The sequence below is a fragment of the Ostrinia furnacalis genome, unplaced genomic scaffold (assembly GCF_004193835.3).
Source record: "Ostrinia furnacalis isolate ACB-3 unplaced genomic scaffold, ASM419383v2 OfSCF1850, whole genome shotgun sequence".
Taxonomy (NCBI): Eukaryota; Metazoa; Arthropoda; class Insecta; order Lepidoptera; family Crambidae; genus Ostrinia; species Ostrinia furnacalis.
In genome coordinates, this window is record NW_021132089.1 from 72,419 (window position 1) to 98,996 (window position 26,578).

General features: G+C 42.6%; 1 protein-coding gene across 1 annotated transcript in view; it reads right to left on the reverse strand.

Moving 5' to 3' along the window:
• Positions 1–135: 135 nt before the first annotated feature.
• The window catches only part of LOC114353888 (protein kinase C-binding protein NELL2), a 57,206-nt gene continuing 30,763 nt past the window's right edge, over positions 136–26,578 (reverse strand). The window contains exons 3-18 of the mRNA XM_028306029.1: positions 21,678–21,828; positions 20,068–20,344; positions 19,611–19,766; positions 19,380–19,508; positions 19,192–19,285; positions 15,378–15,569; positions 14,809–14,928; positions 13,857–13,996; positions 9,907–10,027; positions 8,565–8,801; positions 7,439–7,546; positions 6,659–6,804; positions 4,869–5,024; positions 3,311–3,469; positions 2,114–2,134; positions 136–646 (exon numbers count right to left, since the gene is read on the reverse strand). Of these exons, the coding sequence (XP_028161830.1) occupies positions 527–646; positions 2,114–2,134; positions 3,311–3,469; positions 4,869–5,024; positions 6,659–6,804; positions 7,439–7,546; positions 8,565–8,801; positions 9,907–10,027; positions 13,857–13,996; positions 14,809–14,928; positions 15,378–15,569; positions 19,192–19,285; positions 19,380–19,508; positions 19,611–19,766; positions 20,068–20,344; positions 21,678–21,828 (2,327 nt within the window). The 3' untranslated portion in view covers positions 136–526. The remainder of the gene's footprint in view (positions 647–2,113; positions 2,135–3,310; positions 3,470–4,868; positions 5,025–6,658; positions 6,805–7,438; positions 7,547–8,564; positions 8,802–9,906; positions 10,028–13,856; positions 13,997–14,808; positions 14,929–15,377; positions 15,570–19,191; positions 19,286–19,379; positions 19,509–19,610; positions 19,767–20,067; positions 20,345–21,677; positions 21,829–26,578) is intronic.

Genomic DNA, 26,578 nt, shown 5'->3' on the forward strand with positions numbered 1-26,578 from the left:
GCTTCATTCACACAAGACATTAGGCCATAATGACACTCGTAAAAATCAATCGATATCATTTTCGGTCGCGTCGGGCCAGACGCGCGATGGTTCTGATTTCCCGTGACATTTGTGTGCGTTTTTCAATCTATCTAGTTAAATCTAACGATCACTGCTCGTGAGGTCAACTCGTACTCCTAATTCTAGACTAGTAATCGTAGTTTAGAATTAACGAATGTCGCGCGAAATCGGAACCGAAATTCACTCAGTGGCGTTCGACGCCGAGACTCGTCGGCGCCGTCGGCGAGCGCGCGAGCGCAGCCCGCTCCGACTCGCGGCACTCCGGTACACAATCCTAACTACGCGTAAACACTATAATATTGCTATAACGAAATACTCGAACGTACGCGACCGCTCCCGTATATTACAGTATCACATGCGATCCCGGGCGGGCGCTCGCTAAGTAAGGCCGTCGAGTGGTCGCGCGCCCGCCGCAATTGGTTAACATTAGGTCTATCTAGAATAAATAGAGGTGTTCGTCGCGCGCTCAGGGCGGCTCTAGGGCCGCGCGCCGCGGTGCTTGCGGTGCGCGCCGCGCCCGCCGCCCCACCACAGCGCCGCCAGCGCCAGCGCCGTCGCCAGCGCGCGCGCCCGCCACGCCCGCGCTCTACGGACCAACCGCGCCATGTACCAGCTAGCACACGCACACACGCACACAAGCCGCACTGCCGCACTGCCGTCGCGACACCAGAGAAAACTAAAGGCCTGTTCAAACCTGAGCGATATTCGCTGCCGCTGTGGGTAGAGGTACATACCGCGCGGGTTTCGCTCAGTTATTTAGTATCAAGTATCGCGGCTAGAGCGACCTGAGCGATATTCGCTGCCGCTGTGGGTAGAGGTACATACCGCGCGGGTTTCGCTCAGGTATTTAGTATCAAGTACCGCGGCAATACCGCTTAGGTCTGAACAGTATTATTACCGCATACCCACTGGGTTTTCTCTGCCGCAGATGGTAGCGAATACCGCTTAGGTCTGAATAGGCCTTAAACCTGCTGCTGGCAGTCCGTATTCGATTACGTAGAAAGTTTTTAGTGGAAAATACAACATATTACAGATTGATTTATCTCTAGGTAGATAGTTCTCTAGTTTCCTGACGGCAAACGAACTGTGCGATTTGTTTAATGTTGTCGCGATTAAAATCACCGAAAAGTCAAAGTGGCCTTTGAGTGAACTTTAACCGTGTTAGCGCGGCTGAGGTATTCCATTCGGAACTGTTCATTCTGTTTCCCATTACTGAGAGTCTGTTTCGTATGTCTATCTACATTATTTACAATAAGTACATCAGATCACATGCCAAAATAAATGCTATTGACTACAATCATGAAGTGAATCGGATCAAAACAGACTCTGAATAACAAAAAAGGTAATATTTCCTACCTAACCTAATGACGCACAACTATCAGGCATATTAAGCTATAAAAACATATAAACCTACGATAAATACACGTTTTCTCAGAACAACGCTTTTTAATTGAATTGTATTCAATGAAAGTTACACTTTCAATTGGGATCTTAATTAGCTGACATTATAGCAGGGCTCTACATAATAAATACACTTTAGTAATTACAATATAGGTATTTCAGAATCTACTTCTAGGGTTGACTAGATTCTAGTTTTCAAAACTACATAATAGTGATTACGTAGTGGATACTATACACTACCACTATTTATCTAATGGATTGAAGTGATTAAAAATAACAAAAAATGTTTTAATGATTAGGAACGAATATGTTTTCAATTTGATTGTTCATTCCATGCGTCATCTGATATTTCTGAATGTAGGTATATCAATTGAAAAGTAAGTCATGCTTGATGAACATAAAAATGAGGAAACATGCAACATAAAATGATATCTGACATGGAATAGCCTCGAATTCAATAAAACCATCCACCATGTTGGGCGCCAATATTAACTTTGGCGCCCAACGTGGTAGTGGTAAGCATATTAATGCATCAAAAATATTGAATAAGAGGCTTAAGCATTGAAATAAAAACGTGTTAATACAGCAATGTATGAATGAATAAGAAGAGTGGGGATGGTTACCGATGCACACAACACGCGAGATTGCTCACCAAAGTAGCACACTGCCCGCCCTGCAACAAGCGGAAACGATGCTTCACACGAGGACCCATGGATAAGCGGCTCACATTAGATGGCCTAAGCTGATAGCGAGTTAACACTTTCAAGGGGCAATACTATTTTTATAATAGCCTCTGAAGCCTTCGATTAGAAAGGAGACTATTGAGAAAAATAGCATTCAGTAAGCGGATTACGAGCCATGAGCGCACTTGCAAAGTTAGTCAAATGTGAAACCATAACTGCGACAAGCATTTGAAACTTATAACAGGTATGTATTGAGCTTTGTTAATTGACATTTTGTTAGATGATCATGGGTTTATTAGTGTGACGTTTTTGTATTATGTAACATATTTTATTTAGTATTTGTGAAGTAGGTACAGCTGCAAAGAGACACCAGTTGAGTGATACACATTTCAATGTAGAATGCAGATCTAAGTCCTAGTGTTTGCATTTGAAACAGTTATCGTTTCTTGTTCCATAGTTGTTCCAAACGTAAACAGCTGGATGTCGTTTGATGCCTCCTTCGTTAAATTATGATTTACGTAATATATCACTAGCATAGTAGCGTTTCTTATAGATTTTGATTTGATAATCGATATAGTCATCAGTTTATACAGGGTGGAAACGATTAAGTAATCTCACTTATCGTTTACCTATTTGTCGGAGCGATCACGGTCTTGAGTAGAAAGTTACAATTCGATTAAGAGCTGATTTTTCAATCGCCGGATAACTTTTAACTGAAAAATAAGTTTGGCTCATTGATATGGGAAATAAGCCAAAATGTCAATTTTATTCTTCTGTTAAAAGTTAGGGGGCGTCCATTAATTACGTGAGACGATTAGGGGGGGAGGGGTGTCAAGAAAAACCTCACTAAATCTCACGCAGGGGAGAGGGGTATCACGTAATTTTTTTTTAAATTTTTAATATTAAATCCTAATCGAAGCACAGATTTACATTTACATGCAAATATGTATTTTAAGAAATCTCACGTGAGATTGTGGGGAGGGGGAGGGGGTCTGGAAAAATCTCACCAAATCTCACCAAGGGGGGCGGGGGGATTGAAAAATTGCCAAAATTGTCTCACGTAATAAATTAGCCCTAAGAAAGGTTTACCATCAGTTTAGGGTATGAGTAGCCTCTCTCAGTGTATTGAAAAGTTTTCTGTGTGTATGCGCGCGCTTGCGGTGTACCTGGCAGGCGGGGCAGTGCGGCGGCGCGCAGCCCGCGAGCTCGAGGCGGTGCGGCGCGCGCCACGCCGCGTCCCCCGCGTCCCCCGCGCTCCCCGCGCCCGCGTCGCAGCACGCGCCCGCCTCCTCGCACTCCGGCTCCCAGCAGTCTACCTCGCCCAGCTGGAATGTACACAAGGCCGTTTAAAAACATCTGCAGCGGTGCAATTATGCCATCTCCTTGACTATACAGGGTGACTGGAACTGAACCCGCCATAGCTAATACGCGTATAGAGGAGGTCATTTGCTAATTATTGAACCTTACTTTCTATAGTTTAGGAGATATATCAATTTTTATACTTTTTTCAAATTTTTCCGAAATTTTACCTAAAAACTGCTTAATTTTTTTTCTCGCATGATTTGAACCGATTTTTTTATTTGATAATAATATCGAATAAACCTTTAGTTAAATAAAATAAATTTCAGATCCAGATAATGATTGAATAACTAGCCACGAGCCGCCAAAGTTCAACAAAAGTACAAACCACGATAAAATATTAAAGTTCGAATTCGATTAAAAAAAAAGCTAATGGTGATAATGGATTGCCAATGATCTCCGGTAAAATCTGAAAAAAGTATAAAAATTGATATATCTCCTAAACTATAAAACTTTAGCCATAGAAATTAAGGTTCAATAATTAGCAAATGACCTCCTCTATACGCATATTAGCTATGGCGGGTTCAGTTCCAGTCACCCTGTATAATTACGCGCGAGCGATAAGGATGGGTAGCTTAGGGTCATAGGACAAAATTCTACATGCTCACAGACCGGGCTTTAGCTCGCTCCACCCTTGAGTCATAGCTCCATTTCCATACAAAGGATTATCATTACTTCAGCCATAGGACGTCTCCCCCAACGATTTCCATGTTGATCGATTAGTAGCGGCCTGCGTCCAGCGCCTTCCTGCTGCCTTTATGATGTCGACGGACCTTGTGGGTGGGACGTCACACGCTGCGTTTTCCGGTACGCGACATCCGCTCCAGAACAACGGGTGATGTCGAATTTATATATTTGATTGAGTTGTGACGCATCAGAACAGAATTGGTTTCATACACTAGTGTTGTATCGTGTCATGATGTCTTTTGACGTACCTACCTATCGCATAATGTATTTCTGATTCGTCACGACACAACACGTTAGGCAAATGTCGATCCGGCTTGAAATCTGACAATGACACTGATAATGAGAGGTAAGTAGAGTTCCTAAAATCTTACTTATTTTTAGTGTTCCTGAAGGTGACTGATGATGAAAGATAAGTAGAGTTCCTAAAGTCTTACTTTTATGTGTATTTTATGCCCGTTTTCACCATCAATCCCTAATATTTGAGGGACCCCTAATGGTAATACATATAACAGGCATTTTGTTTTCATAGGGGTCACTTAAAAATTAGGTATTGATGGTGAAAACGGGCATTAGTGTCCTAGATTAGGCGTCACAGTCGATACTGGTTAGTGAAATGAAATGGCTATAATTTTCTTTCCAACATCTTGTTTATCCAGCTCATGTTATTCGCGTACTCACAAGGCACTCGCAGATCTGGCACTGGTAGAGCCAGCGCTCACCGCTGCGGAAGGTGACGTGGTGCATCTCCTGGTGGCGGCAGTGGTAGCGCGCCTCGCAGTGCGGGCAGCACGCCGCCGGCGCCGGCACCGCCATCACCGAAGACGTGCTTTGTAGCTGGAATTAGAGGTTGCAGAATGACTTACTGAATGAATGAATACGCGAAACACAGATTAAGGTATAAATAATGTTGACTTCAAGTAGCTGTCATTTTTGAGGTGATTGAAGGTCTCGAGGACTGCTGTCTGCCAGTCAGTGTCGGTCACCTTCCTGAGTTCGTTAGCCAATACATGATCTCCATTAGAGAATTAACTTCCCTTCACCTATCGAAGGTTCGATTCAATTCAATTTTCTTCCAACTAAATGATTTGCTACGATTGCTGTTGCTTCGACTGAATCTTATACGGTAGGTACCTAGGTACACTAATTTCAAGGATCAAACCTGAGGTGCATCGCGAGTTCCTCTGGTGGTTGAGAATTCCGGATGAATACAATATTACCTCGTGGTATGCTTGTGTTACGAGTGGGCTCACCATCTAGTCGAGCGGTGGCGGGGATCGAACCCGCTTTGCTAGGATCATAGCTGGGCACCGTTAATCAAATAGTTAACTTCGTTAATCGTTAAACCGTTAATAAAAAAATTAACTTCGTTAAACGTTAAAACGTTACATTTCGCAAGATTTAACGCAAGTTAACGTTAATCGTTAATCCGTTAACACATGATAATTATAACGAAATATATAATTGTATGCAAGGTTCAAATAATTTCGAAAGCTTGTAGCGCAAACATAAAAGAGGAATAAATTCCATGCGCGATACAAGCTTTCGATATTATACCTTGCATAAGTAGGTACAATTATTTTTTCGTTTTAGTACAACTGCATTTCAGAATAAAAGGTTGTTTTTAAAAAAGTTTAAAACACTTTTTAGTAGTATCTCAATCTCAGAGCTTTGGTTCAATTACAATACAATTTAGCACCAAAGTGCTCGAAAAGACAAATCCAGCAAACCCAAACTCGATAAGTTTCCACCTTTTTGTTTAGGAATTCCTATGGCCACCTCCTGACTCCATCATCAGGACCCTGGACATCATCTAGTACCAAAGTGCTCGAAATGACAAATCCAACGAACCCAAATTCGATGCGATGCCGCCGTGTCATTTAGGAGTTCCTATGGCCACCTCATGACTCCATCATCAGACCAGCTCAATGGTACCATAACATTGCATTGTCATCGTACCTACTTACATAAGTATACCAAATTTCAGCTCAATCGGTTCAGGAAAACTGGTCTTAAATGCAGTTGCAAGAGTTGTCCCACACATACAAACAAGTGTCGTTAGTGATCTGGTTACAAAAACTGTTGTTTTGGGTTCTGGAAGTTCTGGAAGCCCGAACGTACTTGTCAGAACGCGTTTTTCTACGTGCCTGCTATATCTTTTTGGTAAATAATAGGTACTGGATTAACGAGTAACGGACTTAGGATAATTTAACGGAAGTTAACGAGTCCGTTAACATTTTTTAAAGTTAACTTAAAAGTTAATCCGTTAATAGAAATGTTAACTTCGTTAATTAACGATTAACGGATTAACGAGTTAATGCCCAGCTATGCCTAGGATCACGAGTTTGCTAGCTAGTTTGACCTAGGGGTAAGGAGTGGCTTCAAGCTATCGAGGCTTCGAGGAAAAATTCGTTTCCTGTCTGCATAACAAGAGCTTCGTTGTGGATAAAAATAAAAGTAGAGGTACTTACCGTCGCGGTGAGGTTATCAGCCGCGTCACAAGCGCAAGGCGCGCGCGCGCACGCCGCCACGCCGGCTTCGCACGCGCACGCGCGGCAACCGCCCGCCTCGGCCCAGCGCGCGCCGTCCGCCATCACCTGCCCTTGCCACGCGCAGCCTGCAACGTGCACGGGACATTGAGCCTTGGGTTGGGGAACGAAGCTCGGAAATTGATTCAAACTCAAACAAACGTAGTGTCAAATATACCTACTGGTCATCAAAAAAATCGGCCCACCTACGTTTTACAAGAAAACTCGTTTCTCCTGACACAATCATGGTGCTCCAACAATATTGGTGTTATTTGAAAGCCCAATAAATATCCTTAAAGAAAAACACATTTGATTTCTTAATAAACGATTAACATAAACGCGATATAAAATAAATGTGACTTGAAAAAAGACCTCACTTTGGGCTCACCTCTGGGATCAATTAGACCAATTTTTATGGTTTTAAAACCAAATAATGATCTCACGTGTCCTCTTTAACAGATGGATGGCGATTAATCCCAACTTAACAGTTTTATAGCCATAAAAGTTGGCTCAGGCGTAACTACCTATTTTTTGAAGAAGTGATTCTGGATTCTTCTACAGACACATTTTTTAAAAAAAGACGTGTAGCAAACTTTATGGTTACTTTGGGTGTCACGAACTATTTGAGACTGACTGTACATAAAGTCCGTGGCTAGATTTCGATTGTTTTGAATAACCACAGACTTGAAATGATTCTTACTTGTGTGTCATTTTCATACTTACTTAGTTCACAAGGTTGCGTTTCACATTCACATCTGAAACCGCCATCCGTATTGACGCAGCGTGCGCTTGGATGGCACGTGTGAAATCCCTCCGCGCATTCGTCAACATCTGCAAATTATAAAGATACATTCTAATGTTAATCAAAGGTGTAGTGATGGCACGTAGCAATAACTATTCAAATGTCATTATTTTTAATTACAGTTTCCTCCAATGTTCCTACTATACTGTACGCTTATACCAGTATGAAGGGTATCTACTCCTGGACCAGCAAAAAGAAGTGGGATACATTGAAGTGAAGCGTACTCTTCACCCGGAAATCAGTGAGTGCCAGCATAATAGCCGTGCCAACATGGGCATACCCAGGAGGACATGGAAGGATAGCTGCCCCCCTCCCCCCCTAGGGCAGAAGCTGGGTACTCTCATGTGTGCCAATATGAAACCAAATGGCGTACCGTGGTGCTGTGACTCGGAAGAAGCAATTCTCCTGACTCACCTCGTCAGGTCGCGTCTTACCTTCGCAGTGGTCCAGGTGCGGGTCCCGCCGGTAGCCGTCGCGGCACACGCAGTAGTAGCTGCCGGGCGTGTTGACGCAGGCGGCGCGCACTCGTCAGGTCGCGTCTTACCTTCGCAGTGGTCCAGGTGCAGGTCATAGACCTCCTCTAGAATGATTTCCAGATTGGCCGGTTGGCAGCAGCCTACATCCAGCGCCTTCCTACAGCTTATAAGAGATAACCTATGCACTTTGTGGGTGTCTCTACCCACCTTCGCAGTGGTCCAGGTGCGGGTCATCGACCTCCTCTAGAATGACTTCCAGATTGACCGGTTGGCAGCAGCCTACATCTAGCGCCTTCCTACAGCTTTTAAGAGATAACCTATGCAGTTTGTGGGTCGCCTACCTTCGCAGTGGTCCAGGTGCGGGTCGCGCCGGTAGCCGTCGCGGCACACGCAGTAGTAGCTGCCGGGCGTGTTGACTAAGGCGGCGCGCACTCGTCAGGTCGCGTCTACCTACCTTCGCACTCGTCAGGTCGCGTCTACCCACCTTCGCACTCGTCAGGTCGCGTCTACCCACCTTCGCACTCGTCAGGTTGCGTCTACCCACCATCGCACTCGTCAGGTCGCGTCTTACCTTCGCAGTGGTCTAGGTGCGGGTCGCGCCGGTAGCCGTCGCGGCACACGCAGTAGTAGCTGCCGGGCGTGTTGACGCAGGCGGCGCGCGGCACGCAGGGCGCGGCGGCGGGGTGCGCGGGCGGCGCGCACTCGTCGAGGTCCCGCTCGCAGCGCGCGCCGCCGAAGCCGCGCGGGCACGCGCACGATTCCGGCGCCGCGCACACGCCGCCGTTTAAGCAGCCGCCCGTGCAGATCGCTGCGGGTTTGGGGCTGGATTAAACTAAGCACGAAAGCCATTTGTTCTTACAAAAGCATTGCGCACGGCAGAGTGCAACCTGCCACGGCAGACGCAATTCCGCGCGCATCTCCCGCGATTCGGCCAGTTATAACCGGAAGGTTGGCATGGCCATGGATGGTGGTGGGTTGTTCTTACAAATGTATACTATCTTGAAAACAACGGTACGTAAAGGTTGTCTCAAAAATATTGCAAGATTTTTTGCACGCAGGGCGCGGCGGCGGGGTGCGCGGGCGGCGCGCACTCGTCGAGGTCCCGCTCGCAGCGCGCGCCGCCGAAGCCGCGCGGGCACGCGCACGATTCCGGCGCCGCGCACACGCCGCCGTTTAAGCAGCCGCCCGTGCAGATCGCTACGGGTTTGGGGCTGGATTAAACTAAGCACGAAAACCATTTGTTCTTACAAAAGCATTGCGCGCGGCAGAGTGCAACCTGCCACGGCAGACGCAGTTCCGCGCGCATCTCCCGCGATTCGGCCAGTTATAACCGGAAGGTTGGCATGGCCATGAATGGTGGTGGGTTGTTCTTACAAATGTATACTATCTTGAAAACAACGGTACGTAAAGTTTGTCTTAAAAATATTGCAAGATTTTTTGAACGCAGGGCGCGGCGGCGGGTCGCGCGGGCACGCGCACGATTCCGGCGCCGCGGCGCGCATACGCCGCCGTTTAAGCAGCCGCCCGTGCAGATCGCTGCGGGTTTGGGGCTGGATTAAACTTAGCACGAGAGCTAATTTGTTCTTGCAAATGTAACTATCTTGAAAACGAGGGTATGTAAAGGTTGTTTAAAAAATATTGCAAGATTTTGCTGCCATTTTTGCTGTGAGTTGGCAACCGCAACCCTGAAAAACGATCAATTTAACAGCTTACTTTGTTGACCTAATTGTTGATTGAGTTTCTCTCAGTTCCTATTCATCTTCTCGTTTTTTCACAATACTTAATGCCCACTCAGGTTACACAGAGACCTCAAAAAGGTAAGATTATGTAACTAATCTAATTTTGATGTGGAGCCCATATTAAGTAATATGGGTACTACCTATAATTTATTCTCTAACCCCTTAGCAACTTACGGGCACAGTTGTAGCCATCGCCGGTGTAGCCCTCCCGGCAGCGGCAGGTGTAGGAGCCGGGCGTGTTGGTGCACTCGGCCGCCGCGTGGCAGCCGTGCGACTCCACCGCGCACTCGTCCACCTGCACAGAGGTTAGCACTCGAGTCATTTGGGCAAAGCCTTTTATGCCCAGACACGAGAAGGTCACTCAACCTTCTAGTCCTGAAACGTTGATTAACCGTAAAATATGATTTTCTTAATCGTTTTCAGCCATAAGACAGTCCATTAAGTAAAGGCAAGAGATGAGGTCACTCAACCTTCTAGTCCTGAAATCTCAATTAACCGTAAAATAATATGATTTTCATAAACGTTTCAGCCACATGACGTCCACTGCTGAACATAGACCTCCAGAACGATTTCCAGATTGACCGGTTCCTCCTGTATGTCCTTCCTGTATCCAGCGTCTTCCTGGAGCTTTCATGAGATTATCTATCTATGCACTTTGTGGGTGGACGTTCCACGTTGCGCTTGCTGGTACATGGCCTCCATTCCAGAATCTTTTAACTGAAGAATACACTTGTCATTTCGACATATTTCCCATACTGAAACTGTCAATGTGTCAAACTTAGGTATTCTTCAGTTAAATCTATCCGACGATTGAAAAATCAGCCCTTAGTAAAGTACTAAAGCTAATAGAAGTAAGTTAATTGACTACAAAATAGTTCATCATCGACTCATTGGCATATCTACATGTAAGGGAGGAGGGGGGACGAGGGAGTACACACTATCAACTGTCATAATATTTGAATCGGTAGCCCAAAATCCTCAGGGGGACCTCCAGACCATTCTGGGGTGTTATTATCGGTCATTCTCCGGATCTGGATTATTTTGTTGATTACCCCGACCTTTTTTATTTTTGAATTTAGAGTAAGTTTAGGTAAAACATTTCAAAATAGACATTATTACGAGCATATTTTTTATAGCATCTGTAGCAAGCAGGAATAAAAAGTTATGCGACATCAAAATTTTCATGGTCGGGGTAATCAAAGTTGGGAGTCAGAGTAATCAAAAATAAAACAAAATATTTTATTTTCTAAGGTTTTTTTAACACCTTTGCTGCGGCAGTAACTTTCTAATACTTTCCATTCCTTCGGTACAAGGTCGGTAAACCTGGTATTAAAACTTACATTGCGGCGGCACAAGGCTTAAAGACCTTGTAATATTTAAGATATATTAATTTTATTTTTGGCTTCATGTTAATAGATATTGTGTTTTTTTCTAAGGATATTAATAATAATAGCATTTATTGACATACACCTGAAGGCGTTCGTGAATAACTTGTTTAGTATAAAAATTATAGCTATATTCAAAATACAAGGCTTATGCACCCTGTGTCGCACTGAAGTAGGGAAGGCTGGTGGGTATTCTAGGGATGTGAAATACAAATATCGATAGTTTTAATTAAGTTTTAATAAAAATTTAAAAAAGTAACAAACAAAGATGTTTTAATAATTTAGTCTAAATATTTTAAAAATAAGACATACGTGCATAAATACTTAAATAAGCTATATTTAACGAAAACATATTATTTAATAACATTTAGTTACAACTTCAAATATTTGTCACGAAAAACTATTTAAATTAGCAATAAATCGTGTAGCAAATTAAATAATAATCAATTTTCAGTTTTGATTTTGTTTGTTTCTCTTGACGCCATGTCGACATGTGCGTTTCTTACGAATGCGAGGCAACACTGGCTGCACGAAGCTAGCGTGGGGTGCGGTACCAGGTGCGCAGGGTACAAGGTGCTTCGACCTGGTTTCGCATTGTGAAGACATTTTATTACTTCCGTGCGGTACCAGGTCTAAAAACCTGGTATTAAGGTAGGTACATCATTGGATTCTATTTTAAGAATACATCATAGATATATATTCATCACTTTCCTACACCGGACCCAATTGAAGTTATGCCTTTCGCACGACAAGGAAGACTATAATTTTCTTAGCCGCACGGTAAGCGAAACGTACACAAGGTCTATAGACCTGGTTTCGCACTCAACGTGTTAAGATATTGTAAAGTAAATGTTATTATAACTAGCCATTTGTTATTTTGATGTATAAACGACAATAATATTGTAAAGTTTCAACAAAATCTGTTAAGTAGTTGTTGCGTAAAAGAGTAAAAAACATACATATACATTATACATATTATAATATTAGTGACTCAATGTCCTATGTCTCCTATATGGGACAGAAGGCGTCCACAACAGTCCTCCATCGCATCCGGTCTTGAGCTTCGCGTTTGATCTCGCTCCAAGTCTTAACAGTGCGCCGCTGTTTTTTTGGCGCGACCACGTTTGCATTTTCCCTGGCGGTTCCAATCTAGAGCCTGCTTGGGAATGTGATCGGGGTCCCTTCGGAGAGTGTGGCCGATCCAGTTCCACTTGCAGCGTTTATTCTGCTGAACGATCGGTATTTCGTGGCAGCGTTCCAAAAGTTCGTCGTTTGAAGATTTTGGAGAATTCGGCGAAGACAGTGGCTGAAGAAGATCTGCAGCTGGTGCGAGATAACCTTAGTGACCTTCCACGTTTCACGCCCATAGAGCAGAACTGGTTTGACGTTGGACCCGAATATTTTGATCTTGCTTGGGTCAATTTCCGTGACTGCCATACGGCTCGAAGTTGTGCGAAGGTAGCTCTGGCCTTGGCAATGCGCGAAGTGATGTCCTCGTCGGTACCTCGAGGCTCTGAAACGATGCTCCCGAGGTAAGTGAAATTGTGGACTCGTTGGACATCCTCTGCACCAACGGTGTGCAATTCCTCACTCCAGATCGCATCTCTTGGGTCTTCCGGTACTGATACCCTTGCTTTACCCTTTTTTCGGCACAATAATTAGAAGCCCCTTATGCCAGTCGTCTGGGACTTCCTCTTCCATCCAGATGTTTTCGAAGACAGGTATCAGGATGGTAACGGCGGAGTTTACATCGGCTTACAGCATTTCAGCGGTGATAAGGTCGAGTCCAGGGGTCTTGCCAATTTTGAGGGATAATATTATGTATTAATAGGAGATAGGATTTCATTTTAGTAAAGGGTAATTTTGCTTATTAAACGTTATTTAGTTAATCATTCATTAGTAAAATTACAGTATTATTGATTACTCGGTGACAAAAGTCGGGGTAATCAAGGTCGGGGTAGTCAAAAAATTAAGGTTTATCCTGAGCCCTGCCCAATCTGTAAGTTGAATCCCATATGTTTTAATACACAAAAATGCGGTTACATGGACCATTATTCCTGTACATTCTCAAGAACTTTCCATGTAAAGAAACCTAAAAAAACAGGATAGAGTAAATCAATCGTGCACTGAACCAAGGTCGGGGTAATCATATTCTTATCTCGATAACTCCGAAATCCTGCGACGAGTTGCATTACCGATCACCTCGGCACGCAGGCCACAACTAAAGGTTCACGGGGGAGGATAGAGCTCGTTTCTAAATTGCGTAGCTAGGGACGTAGGCGCACATTAGCAACGTGTCGGGGTAATCACGGTTAACGCCCGGACACAACTTCAAATAGTTATTTTACAAAACCTTTTAGTGATATAGTTATATCGTATTTAATTTATCAATGTTTATTTAATCAGTAATCGATTACATAAGCATTGAAAGCGGTAATAATAACGGATTAATTTATACGAGCAAATTTGTTCTGAAATCGGGAGCGCGGACACGTCGTGGTAATCATTTTTTGACGACTTACGATTTTTTTTTAATTACTTAATTAACTATTATTAACTATCTATGTGGTTTAACAACAAGAACCAAAGTTATACTATTAGATAAAAATATTTGTTAATAAAATATTATGATATTCGGGTACTTTTTGGCCCCGGACACGTGATTTTCTTGGCCGGTGGAATGACCCTTATACGCGCATGCAACGACTCCATTGTTTCAGGCTTGTAACGTAACATTACCTCCACACAGTTGAACTTGTCCTTCCTGGCGTAGCCGGGCAGGCACTGGCAGACGTAGCTGCCGACCACGTTGACGCAGCGCGTGTTGGAGTGGCAGTGGTGGCCGCGCAACCCGCCCGCCTCTTGGCACTCGTCCACGTCTGGAATGAACGCAATAAGTGGTGACTGAGTTTGTTCCGGCGTTTCTTCTCAGCACTTGCCATATGTTTGTCTCGAAGCGCTGGTAGGGCCCAAAAGATAAGGAGACATGTAAAGTGCCCCATAAGGGCTACCTTTTCTTTCTTTATTATTTACATTTTGACGTACCTACATAAGTGCCACTTGTGGTCTAAACTGAATTAATGATTTTGATTTTGATTTTTGAACAGGTGACATGACAAACTCAAAGTAAGCCACGAGAAAACGAAATCTGCTGGGTTCGGTTGGTGATGGGGCTGGTTCTAATTCCATCCGTTTCGGGACACTTATGCTTCAACCACACCAACGCGTGCTGATCGCTCGCCGGCGAAATCACGGCGCGACCCATGACAGCCCGCGCGACCTGTCATTGGCCTATGATCGCGCTAGCGATAGCAGTCTGCACGCGTTGCCGCGTTGGTGTGTTTGAAGCTTTACGCGAAAGACACTAGCGCGAAAGACATTTGCGCGTAGACACTAGCGCGAAAAGCTATTTGTGTATGCATGTTATCAGCATTGTTGTGTTTCGGCAGCCGGAGGTAAAATACCCAGTCACTCAGTGGTTGAAAATTTCAGGCAGCATTTTCGCCCAACTAATCATCACTTTTCATCAGATGAGATGCAAGCCTTAACCGTTTTGGTAAAAAAAAACATTTTTATGCATGAGCTGTGTCAGCCGTTAACATTACACAACAATGTATTTTTATTATAAATTTATTATATTTAGGTACACAACTTTAATCATCAAAAACCATTGTAAAAATTAATAAAGTACCTTCACAAGTGAGGCCGTCGCCCTGGAAGCCCTGGTTGCACGTGCACGTGTATTTGGTGTTGAGGTTCATGCACGTCGCGTTCTCGTCGCACGAGTGCCCCATGCTGCAGTAGTCCACGCCTGTAGGACATAATTAAGTTCTTCATGTTAGATAATACTTTAAAAATCAACCTTAAAGCTACATAATGGAGTATAAAGAGTAAAACCTCAGTGCAGGCCTCCTTCACCGAGACTCCACCGAGCTTTAAGATTGTAATAGCTGTAAGACAAACATGAAGCCTCAATCAAATCCCCAAACCTCTTCTCGCATTATTGTAAGTGAGGATGGCTGCCCTTTTAAGTATTAGGCATTGGAGACATTTTCTCTCATAGAAGCAAGAGCAGCACAATATGACCCACATCTTGCCATTAAGGAAACCAGAAAAATGGTCCTGGACTGTAAATTAAATGTTTCAAGATTTCATCTCAGCTTTTTGACAAATCCATGTTGTGTTTCTAACTTCTACATGCTTAAGGGCATTGTACCTACTGCTTATTTGGACATTATTATTTTAACAAATAAACCTGACCTGGACAAAACTTGCAGCATTCTCCAGGCACGGTGAACTGATCAGGCGGGTCGCAGGGCAGCGGCGGGCACGCGATCTCGGGGTCCACGCGCGTGCATTGCATGTTCCCGTCGTGGCACACGCACTCCGCGCACTCTTTCGGCGCGAATCTGTCGCCATGCTCATACAAAGTCCCTTTCAGCAGACAATGCCCTGGAAATATAAAAAAAAAATATTTTCCCATCCCAACTATATATATATAATATAATATCTATATTATATAAAGCTCGATTACCACTGACTCACTCACTCACTGATCAGGGGTATTTTTGGGGTATTTAGAGGGGAGAGGGGTAAAATTGTTAGTGTTTGTTTTTAACTAGATTTTTTGACTGCCAGCTTTACTGGATTTTTTGAACCAAAAAACAATATGGCGGCATTTTTTGAGACAACAACTTTTTTGTTTTTCGTCCTGAATTTTTTCTTTTTTGAGAGTTTATTTTGGTTGCCAAGATGTGTTAAAAAAATTGAGAAAAAATTAAAAAAACAAAATGGCCGCGCCGCCATCTTGGATTGAAAATGCGATTTCGAGGTGTTTTTAGGGAGGTGTCACTCCGAGATGCGCAATTGTTTTTGAAAAATTCTTTTAAGTATTTAGGCGTTGTATAGTCTGCTTTAGAGCCTCATTCACAGATTATCAAAAAACAAGATGGCGGCTGAGCCGTCGGCCATTTTGTTGCGATCATGAAATTCCCAAACTTTGGTAGCAATTTTCCGGCAGATGGCGACACCGGAGTGGGGTACAATGTTCCGGGCGATTGTTGGTCTGTTATTCGAGTGTTGCCATGAATCGGAAAAAACTACCATTTTGGAAGAAAATTTTCCACCACGGCCCCGGATAGTAGAAAATGGAAATTTCCAGAAATTCCAAAAACTTGGTATGCAGTCTGGTGACATTTGGGGACCCGAATGACATTTCACAATTTTTATCAAAAAAGTCTGGCAACACTGAAAGTTATGGGGAGAAGTTTTTTTTGCGACATGTCTGACTTTAAAGTTAGTGAGGGACAGAAGGAGTCGTGGCAGAAAAAAAATAAAAATGACGTTTGGTCGGATATACGACCCAGATTATGGGAAAAATCCGAAATGTCAAAAAATCAAGATGGCGGCGGCGTGGGCGACCATTTTGTAAAAAGTTGAAAATTTCGAATTTTTGGAATTCATTTTTCGAGTACATGGCAACATTTTGGAAAGTCGAGTTGTATGAGGCGGTTGTGTGTCCTGTCGAGAATTTTTGCTTGGGTGAAGAAATTTCTCCAGTGTTGCCATACCTTAGGAGATTTGGTCCAAAAATGTCGAAAGTAGAAATAACGACTTCCGGTCAAAAATTTGGACGACGCCTCCTGCAAAGGGGTCGTGCAAATGACATTTGACCATTTTCATCTCGATCACCTGGCAACACTGGGAGCTAGGGGGAAAATTATTTTTTTCGACATGGGTGTCTTCAAAGTTAAGGACGGATAGAAGGAGTTCTGGCAGAGAAAATCCAAAAATGAGGTTTAGTCGGTTATACGACCCAGATTATGGGAAAAATCCGAAATGTCAGAAAATAAAGATGGCGGCTGAGTTGGCGGCCATTTTGTAAAAAGTTTCAGATTTTCGATTTTTCAAATGCATTTTTCGGGCAGTTGGCAACATTTGGGAAAGTCGAGTTGTATGGGGCGATTACGTAGTTTGTCAAGGAGTATTGTTTGGGAAAACAAAAATTTCCAGTGTTGCCATACTTTGGAAGATTTGGTCAAAAAATGTAAAAAATGGAAATAACGACTTCCGGTCAAAAATTTGGGTGACGCCTCCTGCAAATAGGTCAAACTAATGACATTTGACCATTTTTAGCTCGATGACCTGGCAACACTGGAAGTTACGGAAACTCAAAATTTTGGGACATGGGTGTTTTTAAGGCGTTGCTTCTCGGGACTGGGTGAGGATAGAAAAAAAGTAAAAATGGGGTTCGGCGCGGAAAATGGTCCAGATTAAGGCATCTATATTTATAAAAGCGAAAGGTCACTGATTGACTCACTCACTCTTCACAAAATCTCAGAAACTACAAGTGCTAGGAGTCTCAAATTATCAATGGGGGTTCCTTTTAGAACATAGGTGCTCACTAAGAAGAAATTCTACGAAACTCCACCCCTAAGAGGGTAAAACGGGATCCACGCGTACGGAGTCGCGGGCGGCCGCTAGTCTATCTATATTATATAAAGCTCGATTACCACTGACTCACTCACTGACTGATCAGGGGTATTTTTGGGGTATTTTGAGGGGAGGGGGGTAAAATTGTTGGTGTTTATTTTTTACTAGATTTTTTGACACCCAGGTTTTTTAGATTTTTTGAACCAAAAAACAAAATGGCGGCATTTTTTGACACAACAACTTTTTTGGTTTTCGTCCTGAATTTTTTCTTTTTTGGGAGTTTGTAGGGGATGCCAAGTTGTGTTAAAAAATGTGAGAAAAAAATGAAAAATCAAAATGGCCGCGCCGCCATCTTGGTTTGAAAATGTGATTTCGGGGTGTTTTTAGGGAGGTGTCACTCCGAGATGCGTCATTTTTTTTTTAAACTTTTTTGAGTTTTTGTGACGTATATAGTCTGCTTCAAGGCCACATTTACAGATTATCAAAAAACAAGATGGCGGCTGAGCCGTCGGCCATTTTGTTGCGATCAAAAAATTCCCAAACTTTGACACCAAATTTCGAATAGATGGCGACACCGGAGTGGGGTACAATGTTCCGGGCGATTGTTGGTCTGTTATTCGAGTGTTGCCATGAATAGGAAAAAACTACCATTTTGGTAGAAAATTTTCCACCACGGCCCCGGATAGTAGAAAATGGAAATTTCCAGAAATTCCAAAAACTTGGTATGCAGTCTGGTGACATTTGGGGACTCGAATGACATTTCACCATTTTTATCAAAAAAGTCTGGCAACACTGAAAGTTATGGGGAAAAGTTTTTTTTGCGACATGGGTGTCTTTAAAGTTAGCGACAGACAGAAAGAATTATGGCAGAAAAAAAATAAAAATGACGTTTGGTTAATATTATAAATGCGAAAGTAACTCTGTCTGTCTGTCTGTCTGTCTGTCTGTCTGTTACGCTTTCCCGCTTAAACCTCGCAACCGATTTTGATGAAATTTGGCATAGAGATAGTTTGAGTCCCGGGAAAGAACATAGGATAGTTTTTATCCCGGTTTTTGAAACAGGGACGCGCGCGATAAAGTTTTTCTGTGACAGACAAAATTCCACGCGGGCGAAGCCGCGGGCGGAAAGCTAGTATAAATATATCCGAACTATTTTTATTAACGAACTGCGACAGTCGAAATTTTTTACTTGACTTTCTTATCACGCACACATTATGTACTAAATCACTGTAATAAATAATTACTTACATAATTATAACTGAATCAGTTTAAAAAATCATCAAAACAACGCTTTACAATAAAAACAAACAAAATAACACGGCGTAAAAACAAAAGGCAATCGATTCGAATAAAAACATATTATGTGTAACCGGCCAGCTTTTTAATAGGTAACAACATAGAAAAAGTTTTTTTAATGGCCAAATTAATGCCATTCATCTGTGGTAATGCCTCTAATTTTAGCTACTTTATTGATTTAACTTTTAAAAAGATAGGTAGGTATGTAAGAGGTAGAGATAAGATATTATGTTGCGTTTTATTTAATTAATTGCAATGTAATACTACACTACTAGGTATCTAATAGGTACATAGGAATATCACAAAGTTATAGTAGTTATACATAGTTACATGTAATTGTACTTACTTAAACAAGTAGGGCAGCATTCTCCTGGATGTAGTACTGGGTTTTTACATTCTGCTCGATCACACTCAACTGGCCTGCACGTTATCTCGCCGTGCTGAAAGTGTTTATTTTTTCATATAAAAATATGTTATTGTTAATGTTTGTTATATCAAGGGCATGGTTAACGGCCGGGTATTATTGAGTCTTACCACGCAGGAGCATCGATTACAATCCTTTTGCCATGTAGCACCGTCGGCGTGGACTGTCCCATTGGAATAACATGACTTCTGACAGTCACATTGTTCCAATCGCGCCAGTCTCGCTTCTGTTCCCATCAACTAAAACAAAAATTAAACTAAGCCTTCTCGTTGGTAAAAAGGTGTTGGTTTATTGTCGATTCCGTGATGGAAAACTCTCCGAAGTGTTGGGTTTTTATTTACCTTAAGTGAAAGGTCATGGATATGCGATGTGAGCTCCTGAACAGTTGCTTGTAGCAACGCGAACTGCCCACAGGTGGGACACTCGGAATCCAGTCCCGGGCATTGTGTTAAGTATCCGTGAGGACCGCTCACCAGTCTCACGTCCTGTAGTGTACCCTGGAATAGAACATGAAAAGAAGAATCAAAACAACTGTCGTGTTTCATCCCTTTTGAACATTTTTACAACACTTTTTTGACATATTATTATTTAAATATCAAAATCAAATCAAAATCAAAATCAAAATTGTTTTATTCGTTAACAAACCAACTTTTACAAAAATTGTGGTGACATACCTAGTAAGTAAAAGTATACCTGTATCAGGTAGTCACCGCCCATTCAGACAGTGCTAGTTTTGGGTAAGTTTAACAAACAAAATGGTTATTAATTAGATTGCAATGTTGTTTGATGGTTTCGTACCTTAAATAGGGAATGCTTGCTGTTCCTCTGTCCGACCCAGAGCGCCAGCTGCGGCTGCGTGAAGTTGCGGTCGGGCGGCGGGATGAGGCGGCGGTACAGCGGGTGGCAGTCCACCAGCAGCGTGGCCTGCGCGCCCGACACGGCCAGCGCCAGGCGGTGCCACGCGCCGTCCGCCAGCCGGAACGGGAACGTCTCCACGCGCGCCGCACTCGCTCCCGCCGCCACGTAGTGCAACCGCACCTCGTCGCGCCGCCCGCTCGACTGCACCTCCAGGTACCTGCGACCACCACTGTGTAGTGCACACTCATCGGAAGCGGACAACACCTCTCCCTCGCGAACCCTTCCGAGGTACACATAAAAAAGCAAACAACACACATATTCGCCCTATCAACGGACGACCGACCGCGAGCGGACCTCGGCTCGCTCTACATCTCAATATCGCTCGGCCTGAATGGGGGACCATGTACCTCGGAACGGATCGCGTTCGTGTCGACCGAGTCGCTAAGGTGTCAAATCGCTACGGAGAGGCGGAGCGTCTCGTCGTGTGTCCGATATCCGACGGAATTTTGGGAAAATGTGACGGCGGCGAGCGACTCCCTCCGACGCGGAAGGCCCCACGTGCATTTTCGGACACAATACGAGACGATTCGGATTCCCATGTCGCTTGGAATGCAAGTGCGAACCGGCCGCCGGTGTCCCCTCGAGCGGTCGCGCCCGCGACACCGCGCGCGAAAAACATCAACATCCAGGTGAACATCGAGAGACGGATTGTGAGGGGCGTATGGACAAATACAAACACAAAACGTCAAGACACAGAACACAAGACGAACGGCGGCAGAGGATACGCGGGAGGCGCATGCAAGCCGGCCCGCCCGCGGTAAATTACATCCATGCAGAGGACACAGTGAGCGCATTGGGTCAACGGATGGATTGAGGAGGACATTCCGAGGCACAGGACATTCCAAGATACATGATTCTCCCCTATGCGCGCGCACGCATGCGCCGGGGGGCGGGATGCGTGCGCGCGCAGCGATGTTGAGATCTAGAACTCACCGTGCCGCCGCCGCCGCGCGCGCCGCCGCCGCCCGAGGCGCTGCACGCGGGTGTTCATCCCTTTTCTAACTCCACACTGTTAATCGTGACTCCATTTAATTGATAAATCAACGTACATAGAGAAAGATTTATTTATTTTTTTACTAAAAATATATGTCAGATTAAGGCCTCAAACATTCTCGGAATATTTTTTTACAAACAGTTCACAGAATCGATAATACTTGTAATTGATTTATATTTCACGGAAGAAATTGCCTTTGGATACCAGCAAACGGCCCGCCCACGTGCAATGACGTGGAAATGTCGTACACACATACGACAGATTCAGTAATTTTGTCACATCTTACGATTACTATTACGCAGCTCAAAATATTGAAGTTGCTGATATCCGAAGGCTACTTTCAGACCGTTTCCTTATCTCTTGGTGACGGTTGACGGCTTAGTTGCTATTTTAATGTTACGAAACAAATCCTACGCATTGCCACCGTCTACAAATAAAGATGCGGTCTGTCTGCGTCCACTAAGCAATTTACTAGATAAACATAACACGTTCAAACCTGTTGTAGCCATGCGAGAAGGACAGGATGGTGCCGGAGTTGGCGGGCTCCTGGCGTAGAGCAGCTAGCACTGTGAACTCCGGGGACCGCCGAAGCAGTTCTGCGGCTCGCTCGAATGCGCCGCCCTCTACCTGCAGTGACCGGGTCTCGCCTGCAACCAAGTAAGGACTTATGTACTTATACATAATACTTGCTATGCCCTTACAGGGTGCATGTGATGTACTACCCAACCAACTGTCAAACCACACATGTAATGCAAATAAATGATTTGATTTGATTTGACTTCGTCCAATCATCATCTAGTCACTGGATTTTTACATCTCATCATTATAATTTCAGTCATAGAATGTCCACTGCTGAACATAGGTCTCCCCCTATGATTTCCACAAAGGCCAGTTGTTGGTGGCCTGCATCCAGCACCTTCCCGCAACCTTTATGCAGGATTTCTACTGCAGGAGCATGATTTATTTTAAATTACTAGATGCACATGGAAGATTTTGCACGTGAAGAGTGAGATCATTTTCTATCAAATAATAACATCATCTTCATCATAATTCTAGGACCTTTAATCAATGGCACTTGTTGGGGCTCTATAGAGCAGCACTATTTGATTTAGTCGCGGAAAATATTTAAAAGTAAATAGGTACTCTCACAATACTGGCATAAATCTCCATCCAGGAACATACAATGTGTAAATAAAAAGCTAGACGTTACTTAATAATGAAATCGTGGAACTTGGATCTTAGGCTAGCATCCAAATCACAGTTTGAAAACTTGCTCATTTATGATGGGGTTAGGAGAAGTTGGATGTTTACTATAAATAAGTAGGTACCTTAACCATCATAAAATAAATTACAGGATTGAAAAAGTAGAGCAACCTGCAAATACATTATGCTGGCAGTTATTTGGAAACGGTTATTTAAACAAAACTCCTTACCACCGGCTTCTCCAAGGCCGCAATTAGACATCCAGTTACGTTTGACCTTTCATACAGCGGATTGCGGTGCAATAAATTTCGATAAAATCAGCAAGTAGAGCCCATGTGCTTGCTATTACTCAAACAGAACAGTCGAATCAAATCTTAACAAAGTTGAAACTGAAAAATTCAAATGTAGAGTAACCGGAAATTGATTTCTATGTGGGTCACAAAGTTCGTTATTGCTTGGGCGGAATGCACTTTTATTGAAACGTTTATTTCAACTTTGAGTCATACTAACACAAACATTATTCAACAAGGTATTTTTTGACTGATGCGTGTTCACATAAATGTTAAAGCTCAGTTTTAAGTATAAGGTTAGTGGGTTAGCCGTTCTATCCTGCCTGTGCATCAAGCCTGATACGTAACGACCTCTGTATTGGCGTCGAGCCAAATTAAGTTTTATTGTCTTCAACATTTACATATTCTTTTGCCCTGATTTTCTTTTCTGTACTGAAACTGTTTAATTTCATAATTAAAAAAGATTTTGTTGGATTTGGCCCAGTAGAACTTGAGATAAGTAGTGCTATAATTGATTCAATGAAAGCAGCACAAACTTTGCATTTGAACAAAATTCTTGTCCGAAGCTTAAATGTGGTTTAAAAATCAAGTGAGAAGAGTTTATAATTTTTATACCCCAGTTTCCAACTCTAAACTGAATACTAAAAGTTTTTTGTGCTATTCCAGGATATTTCTTTGCCAATTATTTGTGGTATTTTCTCGTTGCAGCAGTATCAAGCTAGCTGCAATGCGGGACAAGATCCGATTAAATAAATAACGGCACAATTCCAAATTTCAGGAATATTAAAACTTTTTCAGAGATATAATAAAAATTTTATTGGATTTGCTCAATAAAATTGCATTTCTGATTAGCATACATTGATATCAATACGAATGCTTTTTTATTTTATAAATATTAAAAAATTTTATTCCATATAGAAATGTGTATCCAGTAATTATTTTAATAACTATAACTGAAATATGAAACATCCTCCCTTCGTTCGAGACCCCAACCGAGGGTGCCAGCCCCAGTTTCCCCAGACCTCTTTTGGCTCACAAAATAATACAAGTGCGAAATCTAAAGAGATCTTCATAAAACGGTCAACTTCTCAACTGCGCATCGCCAATGCAAACTAATTGATATTAAATAATGATCTAGTCGAGGGGAGACTGAGAAAACGTGGCCAGGGAAGAATGCCATGCATTATTTATGGGCTCCGTGGAAAGCTCTATGAAAAGCAGCTGCTTTTCGCGTCAGTCAGTGAGAATAATATTCAGTTAGAATTTGCATATTTGACAATGATGAGCCTTTGTAAACGGGATTATGAAACGTAACTGTATAAACACTCCAATCCACTCCGCGAGTTATCTTCTCAGTCCCCCATGAATACATCGCGATGGTTACTTAGGCAGCTCAGTTGAGTTCCAGACGCTTGCGTAATTGGAGCTTACTCAGTATTCCGAGAAACTCCCTTTATTGGGGTGCGGTTGTTTTCCTTCAATCCCGCGTAATAACAGTACGTTAGGGGGCGTCCATAAATTACGTGAGACTTTTAGGGGGGGGAGGGGGTCAACGAAAACCTCACTAAATCTCACGTGGGGGAGAGGGGGGGTCTTGGAAAATATCACGTAATTTTTCCCGCAAGAAATAGAGTAAAATTGCCAGAAAACTGGGTTATTGAAGAAAAAAAAATTTTTTTTTATGATGATAATGACAATTTATTCTAAACCGCCTAATCAAATTAAACGAAAAATGCCTCCATCTGCATTTGTGAACACCAAAGATGCAGAATAAATGTCGAAATTAAGAAAATCCGAAATTAAAAAAAAGCGTCATCGGTATCGCTATTGCGTAAAAAATTGGCCAGGTTTGTAGTGTAGGGTTCCGTAGTTGTCTGTCGTTACCACAACATATTTCAGATGCAAGCAATTACTTCATCTAAAGTCACTTTTCATATTTTCTTCTAAGGAATTTTTACTGGTTAAGAAATTGTATAATACATGAGTCAAATGACTATTACTCTTAAACTAAGTAAAATTTTATCTTAACCGTTATAGTTTTCCTTGAAAAAATTCATCTCCACTTTACATGCAGGGGAGCCCTACCCTAGAAAAATTTTTTTTTCTTCAAAATTTTATTTTACCGTTTTGTCGGCGTGATTGATATACATACCTTCACAAAATTACAGCTCCCCAGTGCCAATAGTTTCCAAGCGAAACCTCGGACAGACAGACATACATATCGAAACTATTGGGGTTCCTTGTCAGGACTACGGAACCCTAAAAATAGCATTACATACGTATGAAAATAGTATGTATTCGTAATTAAAGTAACCAAATCGTATCGGCGTAGTGTGCGCACTCCCATACATGCCCATACTGATCAACTGCTCGACTAAACTATCGGCCGACGAAAAATCAACGGTGTGCGCCTACTTGACTTTTAGTACATTTTTTAACTATTAGTTTACATTTTATTAATATTTAACCATTAGTAGCAAAATTTAACAATTAGTTATTTTAACTATGGTGTATGTCTTGTTGGTGTTAATAAATAAATAAATAAATAAACTATGAATCAAAAAACTGGTCCTAGGTTGAAGAAATTGCTTGTCTTACTAAACGACGGGAAGCTACGGAACCCCGCACAGCCCGTGGCACGACACTGGGTTACTGATTTTTTCATATAAATCTAATAGACTCGAAGCATAGATATTGCAAAATAGGCATTTTACTAAATATCACGTGAGATTAGGGNAAACGACGGGAAGCTACGGAACCCCGCACAGCCCGTGGCACGACACTGGGTTACTGATTTTTTCATATAAATCTAATAGACTCGAAGCATAGATATTGCAAAATAGGCATTTTACTAAATATCACGTGAGATTAGGGGGGTGGGGGAGGGGGTCAGGCAAAATCTCACCAAATCTCACCAAGGGGGGCGGGGGGGTTGAAAAATGGCCAAAATTGTCTCACGTAATTTATGGACGCCCCCTTATGTGTTCGCTAGTAGAGCATGAATACCGTGGGCGGGAGTCGACGAACTGCGACTCGTCTGTGGGAAACTTTCGTAGACGCCGAACTTTCAGATGAATTCCATTTATTTACATACGTTGTATGATTGAACGTTTTATTCAAAACAATAGCGACGCGACGTGACGAATACGAAAAAATTCAGAATTTCTTTAGTATCGTCTACATTCCTCGCCATTCACATATTGTATTGCTTCCATTATTTAGGTATTACGACATTTACGCCCGTATTCACAAACTATACTTGCTTAAGTAAAGCAGCAAATCGAACGCACAGCATTTGCTTAGAGCTCTGTAATTGGTTAATGTGTCACCCTGTGCGTCCACGCGCACTGTGAGACCTCATAGTAATGTTTGTAAATACAGGCGTTATTCTATTAAAATACACTCCATTCGTAAAACATACGATATTAATGCTTAAAAGCTGCTGCTTACGATTTCGTTATCTTATTATTATTTCACATCATATTTTTTTGCATCTCAAATCTCAATCTGTCATTTAAATTAATATAACGTTATTCGAATTCTCTATCTATTGTTAAATACAATAACATATGCGATTGATGACGAACAAATAGTTGTTTCCGACTATTTTGACGAACGGCCCGAGGGCTGGACCCTTCTGACGTTTGGAGTCCACTCCGCGAGAGGCCGCCACGTGGCAAAGTTCATCTCGCCACGTGCGAGGGGACAATATGCTCTTCTGTAATCCCTCATAACTTTTAATGACCTTTACTTTTGAGATTATAGGTTTGACTCAAAATTGAAAACAGGAAAATATTGTTTTTTAAGATAAATAAAATAAGGCAAGTTGAATGAAGATTATAAAAAAAAAAAACCGACTCCAAAAAACCTACACTAAAAAGTAGAAAAATAATTACTAATTACC